The following is a 24,091-nucleotide window of genomic DNA, read 5'->3' on the forward strand; positions in this document are numbered from 1 at the left end:
ATTAATACATTACTCCGCGACACAGTGAGCCGTTTTGGCCTAAGAAGGAAGACGTTTTAGACGGCTTGCAACATGGGCAGAAGTATACCAGGGTCCTGACGGGACAAAGCGCACAGTATACAAAAAGTCCTGGCAGCTTACTAACAACTCGGCTATCGGGGTTTCATTCGATTTCAAACAAAAGCTCTTATCATCAATTCTCTCGATTCTTTCCATTGTGCTCGCCTATGTCAGAATTAACCATAATGTATATATATATACATGGCCACATGATGTAAAAGATGAACAATGAACCCAGAGCAAAAAAGAGCTTTGGATAGGAAGGTGTATATTTGCTCGGGAAACACTGGTTTTGCCTGGGAATGATGACTATATAAGGAACAAACAAAAGTCTCTCCCAAACATAGACGAAGTATGAAATACATAGAAGATTAAAGATTGGTCCACATAAAATGGAAATTCATGATATAGGCCAGAGTTAAAATACTGTAAAAACAACGCAGATTGAAAAAAAAACGCCATAGGCCCTATGCCAATGTAAAATACTGTTAAAAAATAAAAATGATTAAAAATCAAAGCAATATCACAGAAGAGTTATCGAAAGTTAGAATTATACATATAAATGCTATTAACAACAAAGGACTTCCTAGTTCTACATATAGATTGGCTTTTGGTGGTCGTAGTCTAATGCAAGGTCTATTAGAATTGTAACATTAAAGAGTGAGTTCTTTCATAATATATTCAACTTTTTACGCCGTATCTCAATATTTTTTTTCGTATCTTTTTCAGTATAATTACCACAAAAACATACGATGCTAAAAGATATGATAATTTAAATAATACTTTGATAAATCAAGTGTTATAAACTTTATTGCTTGTGTAAGTATTTTTGCCGTACAATACTATATAGTACGTAGGGAAAAGCATGGACCAATTCGTTTAAGAATATTAATTAGTAACTGTGGTATTGATAACCATGATGCTAGGAATTTAAAGATTAAAATTCGGATAATTAAAGGCAGCGCAACCGAAATAACAGAAGAGTTTTACAGAGGAACATGTCTTTGCATGAATATGGTTAAATTAACTAGATTTCTTGGAGATTTCAGAACGTGAAGCGCATGGAATGGAAGACTTTCATCAACCAAAGACACAGACAACGAATTGAAGGCACAAAGAGACAATCAAAACGTAATTGTTTTTATTGCAGTAGACATTTTCTGCACTTATTGTCATGAAGTTGAACATTGTGTTCGTTGTTTTTTCGTGTAAGGATAGGATGTTTGAACACAACTAAGTGATTCTAATTTATGTTATTAATATATTATTGGATTTTTTATATATTTACCAATATTCTATGTACTGCAGATAGCGGGTGACTTTGCTAAACATGAGAGTTTAATTGACACACCGTTAATATAGGCTATATCTAAGTATCTTGTAATCTTAATTTAATAATTTACTATTAATAATTCAAATTATCAATTGTTACTGTAATGTTTTAGGCGTAGGTGTTATAGATGTCGCGTCATTGTATGAGGAGCTAACTGCAAGGATTTTGTTATACGTTTCTATGACGGCACAGTTTTGCAATTTTAATTAGTCTATAGCTTGTCTTATATTTCTTTGTTTTAACTTAAATATAAACTTTCCAGTTTAACGCTTAAGGGGACCATAATATTATTGCTAAAGCATACATTTATAGGTTGTTGTAATGTTTTGTTTTAAGTAACTGGTTCACATTGAAGAAACATGATTAAAGTAGCACATTGGGTGTTGAACTTGAATAACGGATATCACTCGCATTATTTAGAGAAGATACACAGCCAATGATATACCTTTTTACATTTTATTTAACACATAAATAAATTCCTGTCGTGTACGAAAAAGGTACGTAAGGGAGTGGTAATCGCCATCGCTGCTTTAAAGGCTAAACCTATCTTTCTAACAGATAGAGTTTTTGTTTGTTTGTTTATATATTTAGGCAAATCGTCAAGGATAGCCATAAGTGAAGTAATTTATTATGTTTCTTAAAGATGGCAATCCTGTTCACAAGACAAACATAATATACACAAGATGCTCTACACAATTAGAGTCTTTGGGAGTGTAGTTGTAAATTGTCATTAGAAACATCTATAGGTTCCCTCCGATTCGACGAGAACCGGTGTTTCAACGTGGTAAAGCCGTATAATTAAACCTTTGAAACGCAATTTTGTTATTTTGTGTTTTTGTAGTTATATTCAACAGCACTTAACTCGAATTCGATATTCTACGGTTAGGCCTACTAAACCATTTTGGATTAAAGAAATAGATAGAGGGCGTTATAGAATGCATGCTAAAATTACAGTTGACAACAGTAAACTCGTCTTCACGCTGCATCCGATGTCAATACTTAATAAGAAAAAAAACCAATATATTTTGAATGAAACGAAATTTCATCAACCAATCTTATTCTCTTTGCATCAAACTAAATTTAAACTACAAAACATCTGGATTCACAGAAAATAAACAACACCCAACCCACACACCAGGAAGCATAATAAAAATAATTCCAACATACATATTTTGAGGATATTAAATTGAAATGAGAAAATTAGAGACATTGATGTAGGCCTATTTGTTGTTATAATCCAAATGATCGTATTTCATAAAACCCTGGAATTCGTTGAAAATATTTATTTATTCTTGACTTGCGCCCTTATATGGATGGGTTTGTTTGTTCTTTCTGGTGGTTTAGCTGTAATTGGTTTCCTTTTAAAAATATTTTATTTATAACTTCCTTCAATTTTGAAATAAATAAAGCAAGTGAATGGTGTTTTGCATATCAGTATAATTGTTTACTTGTAATAGTATAGTGTAAGGATGAATAACTCCGAAGCAAATCCATTTACCGGCGTTCTTTACACTGTTTCTGTTGTTGTTCTTGTCATCAGACTGTTAATAAGTACTGTTGGTGTTATTGCGAATTTAGTAGTCATTGTTGTGTTTCTATACAACAAAAGTTATAAGAAGAATGTTCCAATAAAGCTGTTAATTCACCAGTCCGTCATTGATATGGTATGTTCTTTGCTGTTTACTTTGGATTTAATATCTCAATTGAAGTTGGAGTGTCTTATCAGGACATTGTGCTGGTATGTATCAGTTACATCTTCATACAATCTCGTTGTGATAACAATTGAGCGATATATTGCTGTACTTCATCCCATAATTTACCGCCAAAGAAAATTAAAGAAAACATTACTACTATATTGTATTGTTTCCTACCTACCTGGATGTATTCTTGTGGTGTTCAATGTAATAGTAAATAAGCATAAAGAATTTGTTTGTAATTCGGACAGGAGTAATACCAATGCGATAGTGTCGTCATTAGTCAGTTGGATCATACCAATTACTATCATGACCTACTGTTATGGACATATTCTATGGAAACTATTTAAGAAGTCCGCAGTTCGTGCTTCACAGGATCAGCAAAGCTTTGGTAGTCGATTGCAAAATAATAATATTTTATCAACTTTACTGCTAGTTACTGCTGTGTATTTCTTAACAGTTCCACCACTCTACACCTGTGTTTTAATTGATAGCTTATGCTTGATGTGCCTCGAACCCATTCTGTATCCTATAACCTCTGTATTTCTTGCTTTGAATTTTACAATAAATCCATTTATCTACGGAATGGCTTTCAAGGAATTTCAGCTAGGATTTTTAAAGTTGAAAAAACGTGTCATTTCTAACTTTACATGCAAAGCAAGAAACACTATTCAAGCTCAAAATAATGCTGAATAAATGGTTGCGAACCGGATAAGGATAACAACGGTTGGATCAATAAAGTCTTACTAGACCCACTGATTGTAACAATATAGGGAGATGATAGTGTATATGGCGACCAAAAGAATTGGATACAATAATATTCTTTGCAAACATTGTAATAATTAACTATGGTTTAATAATTAAAACTTACAACGTAGTACTTCTTAATGAACACGTATTATAGGAATCCGGGACGATTCGGCCCAGGATGATTCGACCCACTTTTGGTGGGACGATTCGTCCGACTTTAGACCAAATTCATATTCATTTTTGTTGGTATTTATCACGTTTTTAAAAGTCCGTATTTTACTGATATTGTTATGTTGATGTAATATATGAAATAATTACTAAAAAACGTTATATTCAATTTATTACTTCGAAAACTTTGTTTATTTCGTGCATTAGCCAAGCGGCCAACAGAAGGCGTAACTTGTTTACATTGTTCGCGTGACTGAAAAATGATCATTTTTGGCAATGTTTTCAAAATGTTTGCTTTATTGCATCTTTATCCCTAGTAGTACTACATGATAGTCTCTCTGAAAATAAAGTTTGTGGAAAAAAAAGTTTGTTTCAAAGCCGATAAATTTAAGTGTGCCGAATCGTCTCAGGGCCGAATCGTCCCGGGCCGAATAGTCCCGGGTCGAATCGTCCCAGGTCCGAATCGTCCCGCTACCGTAATATAGTGCACTGGTTAATATTTTTATCAGACAGCGTAAACGATCATATAGTTCTAGAATGAAAACATGTTCTAATTTTATAGTAGTTACATAGTTTTATGTAAGAACAATGTTCATCGTCGTTCTTTATCGTTTATACTTTAGTATAAACGGACCATCAGAGAGATGGTGAAGCTTTAAAAAATATTTTATTTTAAATTAGTTTACTAAAGGTTGTGTGGCTTAATTACCTAATATATATTTACCAGTATAATTGATGATTATAACTTGTGCATAGATTGCTATAATTTTTGGAAACTATATTCTGTAACGCTTATTTTATTATATCGTAATAAATCATTGAGTGTTAATAATATAATCTTTGAATCGCAATTTTGTTATTTTGTGTTTTTGTAGTTATATATATATATTCAACAGCACTTATATCGAATTCGATATTCTAAGGTTAGGCCTACTAAACAGTTTCCACCATTCGTAATTTTGGATTAAAGAAATCAATCAAGAACCAATAGAGGGCTTTATAGAATGCATGCTAAAATTACAGTTGACAACTGTAACACTTATCTGGTAAACTCGTAAACCTGGTCGTCACGCTGCATCCGATGTCAATACTTAATAAGAAACAAAAACTATATATTTTGAATGAAACCAAATTTCATCAGCCAATCTTATTCCCGTGTTTACAACTTTATTTGTATCAAATTAAATTATAAACACCCAACCCACACAGCAGGAAGCATAATAAAAATAATTCCAGTACATACATATTTTGAGGATATTAAATTGAAATGAGAAAATTAGTAACTGCACCTAAAATTATTGTCCATATATATTTGTAGGCTTAGTTTTGTAGGCCTAGCTGGTAAACATCTGAACGTACGAACATCATACGCTAGCTAATAGACCTAGTCTGACGTTGTATAGTTGCTGCATTAATTGTCTTTCTGTTTTTACCAGAATCCGTTGATACAACTCACTGAAAAGTTAGAAATCTTCCATTTGTTTTGGCCTCACGAGCGATCAAAAAGTGGGTGAATTACAGAAAATATCAATCCGCGCGCAATGCATGTTGTGATTTATAGCGGGTCGCTTAAATTATTAGAATCGACTTATTTTTCACATTTTTAATCGTTTAAAGACGTTAAGTTAACTCAGTGGGATCATATATATATTTTTTTTTACATTAAATGTAGTTTGTGTTCTTAGGCTAAATTAGATCTTAAAAATTGGACTTAAATAATAAAAAAAATGAACAATATAGGCCTATTTTGGCTGAAACGAAATCAGCCCTATCTTATTACCTGTTTACAACTTAATTTATATCGAATTAAATGATAAACTACAAAACATCTGGATTCAAGGAAAAACAACACCCCACACCCACACACAAGGAAGCATTACGTGGTAAAGCCGTATATACCACTTATCTGGTAAACTCGAAACCTTCTTCACGCTGCATCCGATTTCATTACTTAATAAACGAAAATGACCAATATATTTTGGATAAAACGAAATTTCATCAGCCCTATCTTATTGCCTTATTTATAACTTTGTATCAAATGATAAACTACACAACATCTGAATAAAAGGGAAATAAAAAAAACACCCCGCCCACTCACAAGGAAGCATAATAAAAAGGAATTCAAGTGCATAGGCCTATACATTTTCAGGATATTCAATTGAAATGACTTCACCTAAAATGATTGTTCATAATATTATATAATTTTGATCCATTACACCGAACACACGATTTGAACAGTGGAATCAAACACCACAGAACACACGTTGTAAGGCCAGAGAAATTTTAGCAGAAGCATAATAATTCTTTTAACAGTACAGCCTCCACTTTAGTTTTCAAGAGTGTTTATCTATATATAAATTTACGTAAGGGCAAAATTCGGTAAATCGCGCGTTATTTCTAGAATGTTTACTCGATGGTATGTAAAGTTGATCAGAATCTCGGTACTGATTTTAACCACCTGATGTAACCCTGTTTACTAATTAAATTGAGTTAGATAATTAGTTATTGACAATTAAAACGAATTTAGGTTCAACGATTTGCCCCAAATAGGGGTGTTTTCCGATCGTGGTATACACTGTCTAATGGATGTCCTCTTGAAAAACACCTGCACACAATAATACGAGGATGATTCGCATTTTCCTATCTCCTCCTACGATAATTGTTTTTAATAGCTGAAAACCGGATGAACTAATAAACTAATTGGTAAAACGCAAGAGGGAGGTATTTAATCATTTCATTTCTATAAGGTATGTTATCTAGTATTATCCATGATTCTTTGATAGGCAATTGGAAGTTAAAAACAGTAAAAATAATTTCAATTCACACACAAAAAAATGTAAACTTAAAATAACTTTGAAATCTGAAATATTGTTTCTACTTCGAAAAAATCATTTAAAAATACATATACATATAAAAATTAGACACATTATGGGCTTTTAAAATATCAAATACAATTAAATATCAATAAACACTTTACAACGTTTGGTGAACATACAGTAGACTAGAATTTGACTGCTTTGTATGAATTCGTCGAACAAACCGCAAATCAAAGTTTGTTACGATAGCCTATGTTGGAAAGTAGAGCTCAGTGTCTATCTGGTATATTCAATACTCTAAGGCTAAGACTTTTCATAATTCGAGCTAATGTTTCCTATTTGACTGAACCAAGATAGGGTGCTACACAATACATGAGACAATGTATAGGTTTGACAGAATATCTTTGTAAACCTGAGCTTTGGTCTGTCCATGCGTCCATCCTAATCTAGTCATCAACCAAATACATTTACATTTCTAGGCGTAAATTGCGCTGCATCACACTTTTTTTGTATGTAAATATGTTTTGATATAGCCTTTTATTCAGTTTTCCAACACAATTATTTGTTTATACTTACAACTAAAAAAGTAATTAAATGATTTAATGATTTAGACAATACACACATAATTGTATTTTCGTATAATTATAAGTAAGCCTCAAAAACATGAATTCGTAATCAGACTGACTCAAATTCGGAACATTAATGCACTGAGTTCAGCTCCCTCTATAGTTTTATATTTATTACTATTGCTTGTAGGCGTCTGGATACAGACCAAAATGGTTCGGAGACATATGTCGTCATTACTCGCTATAGTACATAATATAATTGCATCCATAGTTCTTCGTATGGCAGAACTGACACTTCAGATAAATGCCACTACCCACTAAAAAGGCGGAGTCTAAGTGTCGATACATGTCTTGCGGTTCAACACGATCTGCAAGGTGCACGTTCAGATGTAAACAGCCAATAATATTTAATTAATTGTTTCCGAACGGAAAATAAACAACGTTATTATATCATTTGCAATTACAATAACATTATTCAACATTTTTATTTAAGATAGAAATATTAATTTATTTTCTTCTTAGATTAAATTATAGCCTAAAGTTACAAGATACGTATCAACTTGGTATCGTAAAATACAGAAGTGAGTTATTTAATCTAATTATAAATTACTTAAATAAAGCGTATTGATTGATATGTATCAATTCAACATACTAATTAAAACAGTTCAAACAAACTTCATAACAAGGCAAAGCCTGTAATTCTCAACAATTGAAAAAGGAAAAAAGCGTAGAGGCCGACATAGAGTTATAGAATAATACTTCTATAAATCTTGTTCGGAATATTATTTAGAAACAATTAAGGAACCTTAACCTAATTCATGGTCGCATCTAAATTTGACATGCATGTCAAATCAAACTTAGATGCGACCATGGATTACGGTACTGAATCAGCATTTTTATTTCAATGTCCATTCATGGAGAAATATTCCACTTAGGCTATATCATAGTCCAATTGAAATAGATTAACAATTTTAAAATAAACTGTCGTTCCAGTTGAGAGCAAATTTCGAGTTGTTATGTTTTTAACGTTTATGATACTTCTCATAGAGTTCCTCATCTTTATCGTTTCAAATTAATTAATTAAATTTTAGTATATCACGGGGCGGTTTAGAATTAATGTTCTATGCCTAATGTGCTTATAAATCTACTTATATATATATTTATACTGGAAGATTTGCTATTATTTGTTTTGAAGGATTATCAGCAAAAATAATGTTAGTGGGTAGTTCATTACTGGTAGGTCTATTGACATCAAAATGATATGTATTTTTAACAAAAGTGAAAACAGTATCGCGATAGCCCAATATATAAGAAAAAAAAACTCTTAAAAAGTGACATGTATTAGTAAACGACAGTTGAAATGACCCATTAAGTCCTTTATCATTCAATTTATCTTGAGTTCACATCGGCACAAAGTTTTCAATGAGTCATTCCCGGCTAGTGAAGAAAATTACACCTTATCATCGGGGAATTGCTTATCAGTACTAAACATAAAGCCCTAACATCAATCTATATCAATCTCCTAGACGAATAAAAAAAGAGAGAGCGAGAGAGAGAGAAAAAATAGAAGAAAATCACTTTGTTCTCAATGGTCGCCTGTGACTGTCTGAGTATAAATAGCATCATAGACAGTCTTCATGGGCTTGTAATAAATACCTTTATTAAAGTGTATGTAAAGAATATGCAAATGTGTTAAAGAATAGCCCAATTTAGCAATTTTCATGAGTATTATTACAAATTATCCTGCCTGCTTCAATAGTAAACACAATCACGTCAAAGTTTGGCCTGCACCGTACCACGGCAATTATTTATAGGCCTAAGTGTGCATTAGTTATTTCCATCATAATCTAGAAATCCGCCCTTGGTGTAAATGAAAAACAAAACTAAAAACGGATATCTGACAATTATTTTTCTGCTGCTGCAAATTAATATTTGAGGGAATAATAAAGAACCCGCAGTGCATGTGTAAATAATCATAATGTAGGCCTATATGAAAAGAGATTGTAACTTCTCGTCATGTTTTTTTTGTATTTGTTTCTCCGAAACGTAGGTTGAAGATTCCACAATATCGTTTATGTTTTATTTATTGCGTTTTCTATTTGCTTTTCGTACTGTAGTCTTCCATTGTATGCATTCTATTTTCTATTTGCAGTTTGTCTTCTTTTGCTTTGTTTGCAGTTTCAATGGCAAATGAAGTTGATTTTTCTAGATCTGTGTATGTCTTTTCTAGCGTAGTAAATAATGCACGCCGATTGATTTTCAAGTGCTTTCTCAAACTTACCATTTAGTTGATGTGACAGTCTGTTCAGCTGTCCAGGGCATTATTTTTTTTCCTATTAGGTTAAGGCAAAAACTATAGAGGGCGTGCATATATAATGAATATTCATGGTTCATGCCTGAGCTCCTGACGTCATACTTGCAGAAGAAAACAATGCACTACCTAAGTAGCTCGCGTCGAAAGTTCTTTCGTAAACGTTTAGGCTCAGATAAGTTGGGCTTAGTTTTGTAAGCCTACACAAAATAATGCGTCCAGGGGTAAGATATTGCCAATTCGCTTCCAATAGGTTGGCCTGGCTTGTCACGTTGCTGGATTTTACGTTTGATCTGGTTTTACTTGCCACATCGAATATTGTGGGAATTGGTATGCTTCAACTGTTTGGAAGTTATTTTATGGAATTTGGCAAAATAGATCCATAGTTTTAGCTATATTCTTCTTGCGTTCTCGTTACGTTTGTGTTCTGTCACTCACGCAGGCTCATTTCGTTATGATGTCGTGAACCATCGTACTGTTACCATGCTTCTTTTTGAACAGTTATCTCTTATCAATCATCAATGAAAGTGAAATAGATTCAATATTGTACACCCTAATGCTATTTATATCATACTGGTTAATAGTTGCTATCATTTTAACTAATATTAATATGTGTCACTTAAGTTTGTGGCAAAACTCTCATCTCAAATAATTTCAAAAACTATTAAAATGTAGTTATTAGCTAGTATTATAGACGTTACTTTACAGTCATTGATTGTATGACTTACTTTTATTTAAACGACCAACTTCCTTTCTATTCTACTCAATTACCGGTAGGTAGGTAATGTTGAAAGTGTAATAGTAAATGAGCTGAAAAGAAATGAAGCAATCATACATCAAATTAATAGAATATAGTTTGGTGGATTTGTACTTTTCGTTTTATTACGTTATACACGGTATAAACCTTAGTTGCCACTGACGAGAATCAAAGACGCATTCAGCAGTTTTGATGATCCGTCACATGTGATTGGTCAAAGTAAACTCGAATTTATTAAGTCATGACTATAGGCCTTTTTTTCCCCCAAGAACTAGACCAATAATAATGATTATTGGTTGTTTCTCCATGTTTTATTTGTAGTATGTTGTGCGGCTTAATACCACTTTATACGAACGGTTAATTTTTTGTAGTGTGCCCTGTTATTTGTATAATGTGTATCTACGTCCACGCCAATACTTAGGTTAAGGAAATAATTGTGATTATGAAATTGATGATATTTAATCTGCCGTTATTCAACAAGATTGTTTTCCAAGAATATGGTAATATCATTGGCCCTACCTATTTACCACTAAGCAGTAATGTGGGCGTATCTTAAACATCGATGATTGAATTAAAAAAAACTGTTTCTCCTACATAACACAATGTCTAGACTTTTAATCCTAAACAAGCTAAACGTATTTATTATCGTCTTCAAACTTAAGAGGAAATTGAAAGAAATTCGTACTAGACCTTCTATGGAACCAGCAAAATGGGAGACGATCTCCCACTCGTTTTAAATAGTGTACCAAGTTCTGTACACTGTATGTACAGTACCAACGAATCTACGTCCCATTTGACAGGCAATGAGAGTGCAGCAGTCGATATGGTACATTACTGCTCGAATCTCACGCCAGTCCGATTACCTTATCATTACACCACTATCCGCCGGGCTGTACAGCACCCAACGCGACCAGACGGTGTCCCATCCAAAAACGCAACCACAAACGTAAGCTGCATTGTAATGACGTTCAACAAGTAGCATTAAATCATTGGTTTTGTTTTATTAAACAGTAATTCCAATAACAGCATTAAACTTGATGCGTGGGTGTAAACTACTACGTCACTAATCAATTTCCTTAAATATTCTGAAAGCATCAGAAACAAAACTAAACAAGCCGATTCTCTGATCTAGCACCTATATTTTCTTGTTTCCAGGACTTTTGTCTGCAATATTTTATGTCAACGCTTTTCGACAAGCCAGCTGTTTGACTGTCATTGTTTTAGCTTTCTTTTTTATATCTAATGAGATAGTCAAATGGTCATAGCCAATTATTAATTTGGTGTTGGTCTTGTACTGACAATCGTGTCTTATGGATAGGCCTGTTATCGTCACTTTACAAGAAACAACACAGTCTTGACGTCTCTAGACATTAAACTATACAAGAATCGCCTTATGACACAGTTTAGCTTTGTAAGATCTTCACAATTAAAGTCTTTCAAGAAGTGGATTCCGTACTTCCTTCTTCTATAAAAGTGCAGTTATTTAAATGCAATTATAACAGCATTGTATTTATCAGGTTAATTATCAGGTTGTTTCCGTTCGAAATTACTTATGGGTTGCTGCATGAGGAACCGATTACAATTACAAAAATATTTGACACTACTGTAGTGTCAAATATTTTTTTAAACAAAATAATATAATGAATATCATTTCTTAGGTAATAATTTTATTTTAGAATAAACAAACAATATGATAATATGTAAATTGTTTTCTCAAATTGATAAACAGCATGAAATGTGCAATATGTTCAAACGCATACAAGGGCCTGTTAATGTCAAATAAAGTTTGTTTCCTCATAATTAGATGCAACACAATGTTGTAAGTGCACCAACAAGGCCATATAAATGGCTGCAGTCGCGTGCTCAAATTTGAGTTAGTGTTTTCCGACCGACCAACCGCTCGACCAACCGACATAGTGAGCTGTAGAGTCGCGTTTGCACGCGACTAAAATGACTTGATCAATCATGATGCGATGGATATTCTAAACCGTCGGTTGTGATTGGTAAACTAACTTGCGTTGTGTTTACGTCATTGCGTTGCGTCCGAGTGGGAAACAATCTGAAGTATCTGCACCAATTCACACATACTATACATAATACAGAATTATAAAATATACAGTATTTTTATATACATCAATTCATAATTCGTCTTTTGGAAAATTTAACTAATGATATTTACATCAATATATCCAAATCAAAAGAAAATTATTGCATCGTTACGTAATATAATTATTAACAGGTTTAATAATAATTTATTATTTCCTAAATAGGTATAGTTACCTTTAAATAGTACGGTACGCCATGGAAAGAACACAATTATTGAACATTATCAATCATAATTGTGTTTTATTCATGTACATTTATATAGAAATGCCAAGGTGAGAACAGTTTCCTAACAACTATTCAATTTAATTTTACTCGGAATTGTTCACTGCAGAATCACAACCTAATCAACCTCATCAGCAAGTTGTAAAGCTTGGATTACATTGGTATCACTACCAGTGTCTACATCTACCTCTAGCGGAGCATTGTTACTTGGAGTTTCAGCAGAGACATTTACTACATTTTGCTCCCGACTGATGTCTTCTTTGGGATCTGCACACAGTTGATGTTCGTCCGTTATTACTAGCTTTACACATTCTGAATTTGGGGTCATTGCTTGAGAGTTACGCTCATCCAAGTCGCTATCCGCTGTAGAGTGCGTATTCACGTCACTGGTCTCAGGTGTTGGGGCTTGAATCATTTCGGAAAGCATTTCACAAGAAACATCTTCTCTTTCAATCAATGTGTTTTGCTGTTTAGCCGTGGCGTCATTTTCGATGACTACACATACCGGTTCATCGCTTTCCAATTTAGCATCACTAATTGGATCAACCGCGGCTTGCAAACTTTCGATTTTTTCTTCATCAGTTAACTTTTCCTGGGAAACTGTCATTTCAAATTCACTTGAAGTAGTTTGGTCATAAGAATGGTCACTGATAGCTAACCCAGCCAAGCCTACCGTTAGAGGATCTTGAGACACATACGTTTGAGGGTAATGTGGAAAGTCCCTGGTCTTTGACACTCTGTCACCGATAGGATCTTCATTATTATAGTTCTGAAATTGAGAGAAAAGATCCTGCGTTACAATACGTTCATTGTTGGTTGTATATACCAGCTGTGACACTTCCAAATGGCACATAACCTCCCTTACTAGTTTGCACATTGTATTGTTTACATGCCTTTAAGGTAATAAATAGCAGAACATGCAGTGCATATCAATATTAACATTGATATCATATGAACATTGTATTAGTCTGGAAGGAATGGATTAGGTTGCGGTTGTTCTTCGGCTACGTATGGTGGCGGTGGTGGAAAGTCATTATCACTTATTTCATTATTTCGATATCCATCAATGGGTCTATTCACGTAGATGTCCTCGTTTGGTACGTAATCCATTTCAGAACCGGGGCCATAATTTTCGGAAAGACGAACATTGTCATAGCCTATGCTCGTACCACGTCTAATTGAAAATGTAGCACGGTTTGCCATGGCAGACGTTGATGCAATATTATCCATAGTGTTGCGACGCATTGGGTGGAACGTTACCATGCCGTCATTTGGTAAGGCAAATGGAGCGTCAACATGAGTGGTGTAGCGTAAAGGTTGCTTAGTATACTGAACTCTATTATAGCTTCTGTAATCCTTACGCCCTCCACATGGAGTATTGACAGGTAGGGTCACAACACTTGGACTTGGACTAAGAGCAGATTTAATATTTTTATTGTGTAAAGCAGAAACGCTTTGGCTTTTGTTCATGTGATGTTTTGGTTTTTCGAGACTAGCGTACAACTGAGAAATATATCCGCTCGAGTTCTCGTCATTGGCGGACGTGTGGAAAATCTGCCCATTTTCACCTTGGTGTAAAGCGGGCATATAAATAAATGAATTTCGATGACTTACTGGGCCTAGTGTTGTTTCTTCATAGCGAGATTCCTTCTGTTTTGCTCGGGTGGTATGTGATGCAAAGAAGTAAGTAAGAGTCATTAGGACAATGATAAAGATGAAGATTAGCATTCCAAATATCAATGCTAAGATTAATTTCATGTTATAGCGTGTGACACTTGTATCGGTATAATCTTTATTTTTCACTTCACTTTCAACTTCTTCCCTAGGATTAATGATTATGTTTGAATTTGTAACAGTGTCTGTTGCCTGTGTTGTTGTTGAAATTAGAGTAGTGGGAGGCGCTGTCGTTGTTGGTTGATGAACTGTTAACATTATGCTATAATTTCCGGTCAAACCTAGAGTTGTTGTTGCCATACACGTTAAAATAGAATTATCCTCTTTCTTTTGAAGGTTGCGGATTTTAATACGGTGGTTCATTTCTGAAAAGCGTGGATTGGTAAAGTCAATTGGACGACCATCTATGAACCATGAATACGACCCAATGGCTGGTATTCCGTCACTACGACAGCTGGCAGTGAAATCATCTCCCACAAGTGAACTATTTGAGCTCTCTTTAATCATTGGTGACGGTGGTATTTTCATCGGCATGATGACACACATTCGAGGTTTCCTTAAAGCTGGACTTGTAGCAGAGCATTTAAAATAAACACCATTGTCCTCTGGTGTAAGCACATGAGTGATTTTGTTATTATCAAAAGTCATGTTTCCAAGTGGAACAGAATCACGAGTCCAAGTTAAATCTGCTCGGGGTACACCTCCAAGCGAAATACAGTTTAATTGGACAGTAGAACCAGGTTTGTGTGCACCAGGCTCAGGTGTCGATAAACAGACTGGAAAATCGGCTTTTGGTGGAACAATAACGGTTAACATAGCAGGCACAGTAGTTGAAGCACTTGACGCGCTTATGTGCACACAACTATATTCACCAGCATCTTCAGCTTTAACATCGACGATTTTTAGAGAGTATTCCGTGCTTTTTGTGTCACCTACTATTGAATATCGCCGTTTAATATCCTCTCCTTTGACTTCTAATATTTGTCGCCTAATGCTTATATGTGAAGATCCCTTTAACCAATAAGTCACAAGTAACGCTCCTGGACTAACATTAAATTCGCATCGTAGAGTTACCGTTTCTCCGACTATAACAACTTGTGATTGCGGCGACTGAATAAACTGCGCTTCTATAAAAATTGGCAACACAGCCAGAAATAACAACTTTGTTGACAAGCCCATGGCGCTGTCCTCTCCGCCACTACAGGTAGCTGTAAACAGGCTGAACAATTCCAATGATTTATTTCTTTCGACGTGAAAACAAGTGTGTTCGAAATCCTAGGAATAGGAAACGGAAAACTTCAACGTAGATAAGTATAATTCCAAGCTAAAATTGTTATTTTTTGATTCACAAACAAAAACACTTCTGCTTTTAGAACTCACAAATTAGCCTGTGTTCTAATACTCATAAATTGACTAGTTTTGCGTATTACTCATACGTTCTTCATTGGCACACACAAGTTCGCATAATGTATGCTTCCTCTACGTATGCACTCGCATTTCATCATTGCTAATTCAATTACAATCCTATTACCAAGTCACATGACTTTCACTTCCAAACTTCAGACTATCATTATTATACTTTTTGTTTACTACAGTATTGTTTGTGTTTAATTTATTCATTAGTTTACTATTTAAAAATAATTATTTCGCTACGTTATGTCACGTTAAAAAACCTATCGAAAAACAGTTTTGGTTTTTAAAGTAATTAAAAAAGTAAATGTACGTTTTACCGACAACTAAACCATGCGCCATATCATTACTATCTTCCACCGAGATTATCATATTATTTTTGGATCATGATTCATTGCCCAAAGTGTAGTAACATTTTATTCGAGATTATTTAAAGAATTTTGCATATGAAATTATTTATTATTTATTAGGAAACACAAAATAAATTATACATAAATGCCGTAAATATGTTATATATTATCTCTAGTTGTTACGTTAGCTGTTACCAAATGTTTTTCATCCTCCCTAACGTCAACAGATTTCTTTATATTTTCTGTAACCGTTTGCATTGCTTCTTCCTAATGTAGCAGTGACCAATACGAATTAGGAAAGACTTCAACACTTTTTTTTGTCTTTTTACTGATTATTAATATATGTTTATGACTGTGTATGATGAATGGAAATAAAGAAATAAAGAAGAAAGAAAGTATATACCTAATTGTTGTCTATAAAACAAAACAATATTAGTAGGCCTATTTATAGCATTTTATTAGCATTTATATTTATGTCGGAATTTATATTTATAGAATAAACAGTACATAATAAACAAAAGTTACTAAACAATCTGTAAAACAGTTTACAATTGGTTTGACTTAACTAAACAAAACTTTCTGAAGTTTCAGCTCAAAAAGTGTCGTAAATGTAGGCTCAATGATTATTCAGTTATTATTTTACTTGTACTACTGTATATGAGCCTGTACAAGAACACAACATCGAATTTTAATATTGAAATATAACACATGCATATCTAAAAAACGGTTACCAAGGTTTTATGATTGTACTGTAGAATCATGACAATGTTACCGATGATTCATGGAACATATGTACTATTTATTTTATTTGATGGTATTGTCAAGTAAAACGTTTACATTTTATAAGATTAAATCTTAATTTAGTTAATTGTTGCTTGTCTCTGATAAGTATTATTATTCGGATCTTACTTTGCCGTGACAGTGTTGGCATGCTTCGAAGTGTTTCTGTTTAACGTTTTCTTTTGAATTTTAATAGAGGAAAAAATGATGAAAATACCCCTTAGATTCCACTGGTTTAAGAATAAAATAAACCCTTTCCACGTGTTTATACATAATAGTATTCTCATTTTTTATATTATAAATTTAACAATAACTAGCAATTATTGGTTTATTGTAATTTTTAACACAGTGAAATGTTAGTTTTTAGTTTTATTATCTATTTCAAAATGCATTCCACTTAATGTATATTAGATTTGTATAGGAATAATAACATAATCAGTTAGTTTGTACTTTTCACACCATTCCAACAAACCAACTAAGATTTACCTATTTACATTTTATTTAATAACAGAAATGCTAATATAATATTATTAAGATTGTAAACTAAATGTAAACATTGATATTTTGTATATTATCTTTTCACCTTCATTCCATGCTTTTTTAACTCATGTTAATGTTTTAATAAAACATGTGATGTGACCATGTATGGACACGATAATATCATATCACTACCGTATTTTGGCACACAACTGCATGCCGTTTTTGGCACATCACATTTTTTTTGTCAAACTTGTTCGATAGTGTAGATATAGCTTAAAACATACGAAAACATAGCGATATTTATTTTATAATTGTCATCGCTCTTTATCTTGTAATTTTTAACTGGTGAACATCATATGTCAACGAAGCATGCTTTTAACCATAATAATAGAACATCACTCATTCTTTCCATTCACGTTGTATCGGTTTCAAGGGAAGTTCTTAATTAACGTGAAGATACTGTGTTTGTAGTTTCAAAACTGTTAATGAAATTAATAATTATCCGTCTCTATTGATAAATGTCAGAAAACCGTGATTATTCCCTTAAAATGATTTAATTAACAAACCAAATGTTCGAACACTTTAGGAACACCTATTATAAATCATAAAACAAGATTGACGATGACGTTAAACATAATCTAGGTCTCATTATTAATCTGCATGTTTTCTAGTAAAATGTGTTTCATTTTCTTTACTGTTTTTGCTCTGTTTTGATCTTGTGAGAATTAATTCTAAATACGACTTTCCTACTAATGTATTATTTCATTAACCCAAGCCACAGAATCTTTATCCTGTTCATTACAAGATAGGAAATTAATGGCTTCTTGTGGCAACAACCAGTCAGACAAACCTTACACACTATACAGCTAAGGGTCACTTCTGACGGCAGACAGGATGTTAGATCTATCTTGTATTTTCCTTATTTGGAAATTCGGTAATGCGTACCAAATTTAATAACCGATGCATTCATCTCATAAAAATAAAAACATGAATGAATAAATACGTGTATTATTGTTTATTAGGGACATTTATTCATTTTGTATTTCATGGGAAACTCATCTAATTTGAACTAGCTTTGGTGTCTTTAGATATTTTACTTATATAATCTTTCACTGTTCCATTAAATTGTCTGTTATAAAGTACTCATTTACTAATGTTACCTTAAAGATATAATTTCTACCAGATATTTTTTTTTCAAATTTGTTGAATATGCGATTTTGATGTCCCATAATAGTTATTCACTTAATTCGAAGCAAACAATAGTCAAATTGGCTGCCAGCTAATGGGTTTTTGGTTGGATTTAACCGCTTGTTTTGTATTTTAATTTTTTTTTAAGTGTTATTGTTTTTTTCCTGCTGATGATTAACTTACAAAATTGCTTATTTAAAATTTGATTTTATAAATTTTAATTTCCATGTTTTTTAGGATATACTTGTATTGTTGTTGTAACTTATTTTGTTTTCATTATCTTTATTCTTTCAATGCGACTAATAGTGCTATAATCGGTCTCTGTCGAGTAAAAGTTATTAGGTTATAGTATATTATTATAATAGATAAAGTGGAATATTTGTGTCAGGCAGGAACTAACTGACATTGACCTTACTTTTGGAAAGTTACTATGGGACAATATAACCTCAGTGACTTTTCACTGGTACATAGGTACTTGACAGGATATGCATAGGTCTAGTGTTGTTGATCCCGGTATACTGATTGGCACTGTCACATCACATTTGGAAATTCTAATTATTATATCAGTACCCATCCTTCCTCGTGGTCAACCACTGGTTTATTAGATTCAATTGTTTCATATTCCGTAAGATGACTCAATTGCATTTTATTACATGGGCAGAATAACTGTTCTAGTATAGAACATATACGTATAGATTTGTTTTAAATTTAAAAATGAATAAAATAACTTATATTTTAAAAGAAACCTGATTTGATTGTAATAGTTTTCAATAAATTAATTATTCGTTTTTTTTCTTAAATAGTATTTACACCTCTATAAAATATATTATTTAAACCATGCAGTTGTATGTACCCCAGTTAAGACGTAATTGCAGATAACTCTAATTTTATTCGATAATCAATGATGTAATGTTGGATTTCTCGCCAATATGTACGTATGCAAATAATATCGTTACTTAGTCATAATGATACCGTGATAGTTTCGTTATAACTATTTCAGCGCTTGGAAATTAAACAACATTACATAACATGTTCAAGTGTTGAATAACATTTCTGTTTTTCTGTTCTAAGGAAATAACATTTAGTAAATTAGAATCACGTGCTTTTTAATTGTTTCAAAATAGGCCAGTGTTAGCATTTGACTGAGCATGCGTGGATCTGTATGCATCCTGGTATTCAATGAATTAGTGTGTCCAGTGCACTATGGCACAGTGTAGTGTTCGTGCCCACTACTGGAAACATTTTTAACATAACAAGTGTTTCACACACACAATTAGTGGTGTCTGTTAGGGATATTTTGGTTCAGTTTTTTCCAAAAGCACAACAATTGGTATACAGGTTACCCACACTATACGAATTCAATTTTTGATAGGAACCACGCAAATTGGAAAAATGAACATTTCAGAAATGTTTTAATGATTATCGGAGACGTGTTCTCAAAATAAAATGGTGTTTACATTTTTCAAAATTCTTGCTTATTACTTTAGTTCTCAAAATATATGTTTTGTCATAGTATAGTTTTCAGTATCTCAGTCTATTTAGTCTAGGGTTTGTTTATGTTTGAGTTTGTATGTGTTTATATATTTTTTATTTTATTCTATTGAGGGCAGCATACTGTAATTTTTTTTAATGCAATTCGATGCTTGAAAACATATCAAAACAAAAGAGGGCGCTGGAGTACATAACGATGTCCTTCCTTATTCATTCCTTATTAATTTTGTACATTTTTTTTCACAAAATGTATTTAACACAAAGGTGTTCAATCTCGTTGTTAAACGTTTTTTTTTTATTCTCGTTCAACCGATCACCCGAATAAATGTTAAGTAAATTATAGACCACATACAACAAATAAAATTTGTCTGGTCAATTCTGCTTTAATGCACATGATTTAAAAGAGAATGCCTGGCCATTAGGAGTCAATGATCGATGTTTTCGAAGTGGTTGCTTTAGGAATAGGACTTGTCTACACTATCAAACTATTTTGACCAAAAAAAAGTGTGATGTGCCCAATGATAGTATCATCATGTCCATACGGATGTGAACATCACATATCTTTTGTCACATAAAGTTTGATAGTGTAAACTAAGCTTAATAAGCGTGTCACTTTTATTGGATGACAGTGATATATTCAGAACCAGATTACTTGTAATTGACAATTTAGGCCATTTGAGGCGTACCATATTCCATGTGTGTTTTGTGATCATTTCTAAACATATTGCCTTTTATGTAGTGGGCCTAAGCTCGTTTGTGTAGTAGACATATGATGCCTGTGTAGTAAACCAAAGCATGTCTGTGTAGTAGGCCTAAGCATGTCTGTGTAGTAGGCCTCAGCATGTCTGTGTAGTAGGCCTAAGCATGTCTGTGTAGTAGGCCTCAGCATGTCTGTGTAGTAGGCCTCAGCATGTCTGTGTAGTAGGCCTAAGCCTGTTTGTTTAATAGACTTAGGCATGTTTTTAGATGAACGAAGTTCATTCATAGATTGCTCTTTCCAAATCATCAACAATGGCACAGTACAGCGTCGTCGGTTGATTGAATCTGGACGCTAAAATAAATCACTCTTTATCTTTTGAAATAATGTGTATTGAACATTTTGTTAATGAAATTAACGATTGACAATTTTATAAATAACCCATAAACGAATCGGCGCTACTGCAGTTTCGCACCATACTGTTATATCTTCGATTTCTCACCTAAATTTTTTCTCACACCCACATCATACAATTTTGGGCCATTATGTAACATGTTCCCATGATTTAGCAAACGTTAAATTACCTTTATCACAAATAAAAAATGTCTTTCAAAATAGCTCCTTTTCCGCGAATACTTCGATCGAACTATGGCCATTTTAGAATCAGAAAATTGCCAGAAATCAATGTATGTTTTATTTTCTGTTTTTATTTTTAAACTGCAGAGTGTGGTTTTATAAAGAACTTGCTGTACATATCAAAATGGCGACGATATGAATCCGTACATATAACATTTTATTTTTTAAAAAACAATTCACAGTTTTAAAAATCATAAACCATATTTCAATTTCAATATGTAAAACACAAATCTAAAATCGTCATCATCATAGCAAATATTGTTATCTCACTGTATTAAAAAATAGAAAATGATTTGTTTTTGTTTTAGTGAATGTATTGATTAGTGACCGAGATATTAATATGAATAATATTAATAATAATGAAATATTAATTTAACCTCTATTACACCAGCTGAAAACATTTCTTGCCTTTCAAAACTAAATACATGTGTAATCGGATTTTATAACACTGCCCTCTATAGTTTCTACATTTTTGTGGAAAATGAAGCATACATTCTGGCAATTAATTGTTAAAAATAAGATGGCGAACATTTCGCAGTGTGTTGACAGCGAGTTCAGTATCGTTTAAAATGTTTTGAAAGGTATTGTTACTTTACAAAAATTACATCGTAAGTGGTCGAATCGTATAAACATGTTACATAATATTATGTTGTGAATGTGAAAAAGGAAAGTTTAGGTGAGAAATCGAAGATATAACGGTATGGTGCGAAACTGCAGTAGCGCCAACGAAGGCACCCTACAATTTCGTTAGTTCGCCCTCTATTATGTCGAACAATTACATCTAATTTGTTTTCAATTAGAGGGCGTACTTTTAACTTCCTCGAATGGATACATATTTCTCGATGATATTAATACATTAAGGAAAAATGGATTTCGTTTAAAATATTTAAACATTATTTTACTACCTTAAAGTACGCAAGTTATATAATTCCTTTAATAAGTATATCATTGGAACACAATAAGTTTAATTTATAAGTTTGTAAATTACCACTATATCCCAACTATTTCAATAATAGGGCCTACATTCTCTCGTTAGTTGTAACAGTTTTGCTTGTTGCTGTAATATTATGATGATAATGATAATGAACGAACATACTAATGTCCATCACTAACGTAATTATTTCAAATTCAAAGGTTAAATTTGTTTGTGTTCATATTTAATTTATTTATTTTTTTATTTTATCACTATATCAACAATTACCCACAATTGGGTGGGTAATTGTTATTACAAGCTATTGTTTTCATTTTCTGTGGATTCACGCTATAACGGTAACACCAGCTTGAATACTTAACTGAAAACAGTATTACTGGTTTTTATAGCAAATGTTGCCTAATTCTGTATTTGAAAATTATAAGATCAACTCACACTTTTTTGTCGTCATTTCTTTTACCCAATCGATTTATACTAACATTTATATCTAAAATTATTACATGTATCTGAGATTTAAATTGCGTCTACTTTACCAATACTTTTGGATTAAAAAAATTGTGTTTTCCTAAAGTTCGGCAGTTCGCTCTCTGACTATTTAATTTCACATTTTGAGTGCATGTTTGTTGTTTACTAATTTGTGTTGTCCACATGTTAATATAACCTATTCACATTGAATTTGTATTCATACATTCATATCGTTTCTTGAATATTGTGCCAAAAATGATCATCTATACTCTGAACCTATTTATATTTTCTAGTAGTAGAATGATTCATCATGTTTGCTTCTTTCCTTAAATAACAGCTGTTTACCAAGGCTGGATATACTAGTATGTTTTCTATTATTTTACCCGAACTTATTAAGCTTCAGTGAAAATAACGATATTAAAACCTAATAATAATAGTGACCTAGTATTGCCTAAGAATTAAATAGAGAACCTGCTTTTCATCGGAAATTAAAATTCACAAGTTAGGTGTGAGAAGAGAATGACTTTGGAGAATTTGTTGACGGTAGATAATTAAAATGTGTTTCCAATTTCATTAATGTTTTGATGTATAACTTCCTGTAGTATTATGGTCATAAAATTAGACAAGTTTTGTTTATGACATGTGACAATATGTTGTTCTTGCCCCTGTCATGTTTGATAATGTTAAACGTCATTGTGATGCTTACGTGGCTGCTACTGTTTTAATTCATTTTCATTGTGTGTATTCTCATCTAAATAAACACGATAGTATTATGGTCTACAAATTAGGATTAGTTCTATTTAACTATATAAATTATAATAAATTGGAAATATATTACTTATATCATAAATAGGTCCATGCTTATATACGATTACATGTCTTATGCACAACAGGCTCATTAATATGGGTACTTTTCTATCCACTAGGTCGACTGAAACTCTATGACGTCATGTCTCGTTCCTGTTTTAATATGGAAATTAAAATGGAAACTAAACCAATGCTAATAATAGTATAAAATCAGACGGTTTAAAGAAAGTTTAAAGACATTTTTGGTAAACTTGTAATTTACATTTTACACTTGAATTCTCTTAATAACTAATATAATGTAACTGAAAGGAAATTCTTAAATATAATATTATATGGCTTAGCATATAAGTAAGATAAGTATTGTTTAAGGACAATATTTCGCTTAAGTTTGAATAATCC

General features: G+C 32.6%; 4 protein-coding genes across 4 annotated transcripts in view; 1 reads left to right on the forward strand and 3 right to left on the reverse strand.

Moving 5' to 3' along the window:
• LOC144853629 (uncharacterized) overlaps positions 1-1,585 on the reverse strand; it is an 85,036-nt gene extending 83,451 nt beyond the window's left edge. Inside the window, exon 1 of the mRNA XM_078711363.1 lies at positions 1,579-1,585. The gene's annotated coding sequence lies outside the window, so the exon portion shown is untranslated. The remainder of the gene's footprint in view (positions 1-1,578) is intronic.
• The window catches only part of LOC144853631 (BLOC-1-related complex subunit 8-like), a 224,095-nt gene that overhangs the window by 39,445 nt on the left and 160,559 nt on the right, over positions 1-24,091 (reverse strand). The gene's annotated exons all lie outside the window — the stretch shown is intronic.
• LOC144854153 (G-protein coupled receptor 183-like) lies at positions 2,515-4,789 on the forward strand. The gene has a single exon (XM_078712049.1). The coding sequence runs from the start codon at positions 2,863-2,865 to the stop codon at positions 3,781-3,783; it is 921 nt and encodes a 306-aa protein (XP_078568175.1). The 5' UTR covers positions 2,515-2,862; the 3' UTR covers positions 3,784-4,789.
• On the reverse strand, positions 12,351-15,834 carry LOC144854100 (uncharacterized). Its single transcript, XM_078711985.1, has 2 exons — positions 14,398-15,834; positions 12,351-13,552 (listed from the first exon to the last, which is right to left on the reverse strand). Exons 1-2 carry the CDS (start codon positions 15,634-15,636, stop codon positions 12,902-12,904), a joined length of 1,890 nt encoding a protein of 629 aa, XP_078568111.1. The 5' UTR covers positions 15,637-15,834; the 3' UTR covers positions 12,351-12,901.

Source organism: Antedon bifida, chromosome 10 (assembly GCF_963402885.1).
Source record: "Antedon bifida chromosome 10, ecAntBifi1.1, whole genome shotgun sequence".
NCBI classification, from domain to species: Eukaryota; Metazoa; Echinodermata; class Crinoidea; order Comatulida; family Antedonidae; genus Antedon; species Antedon bifida.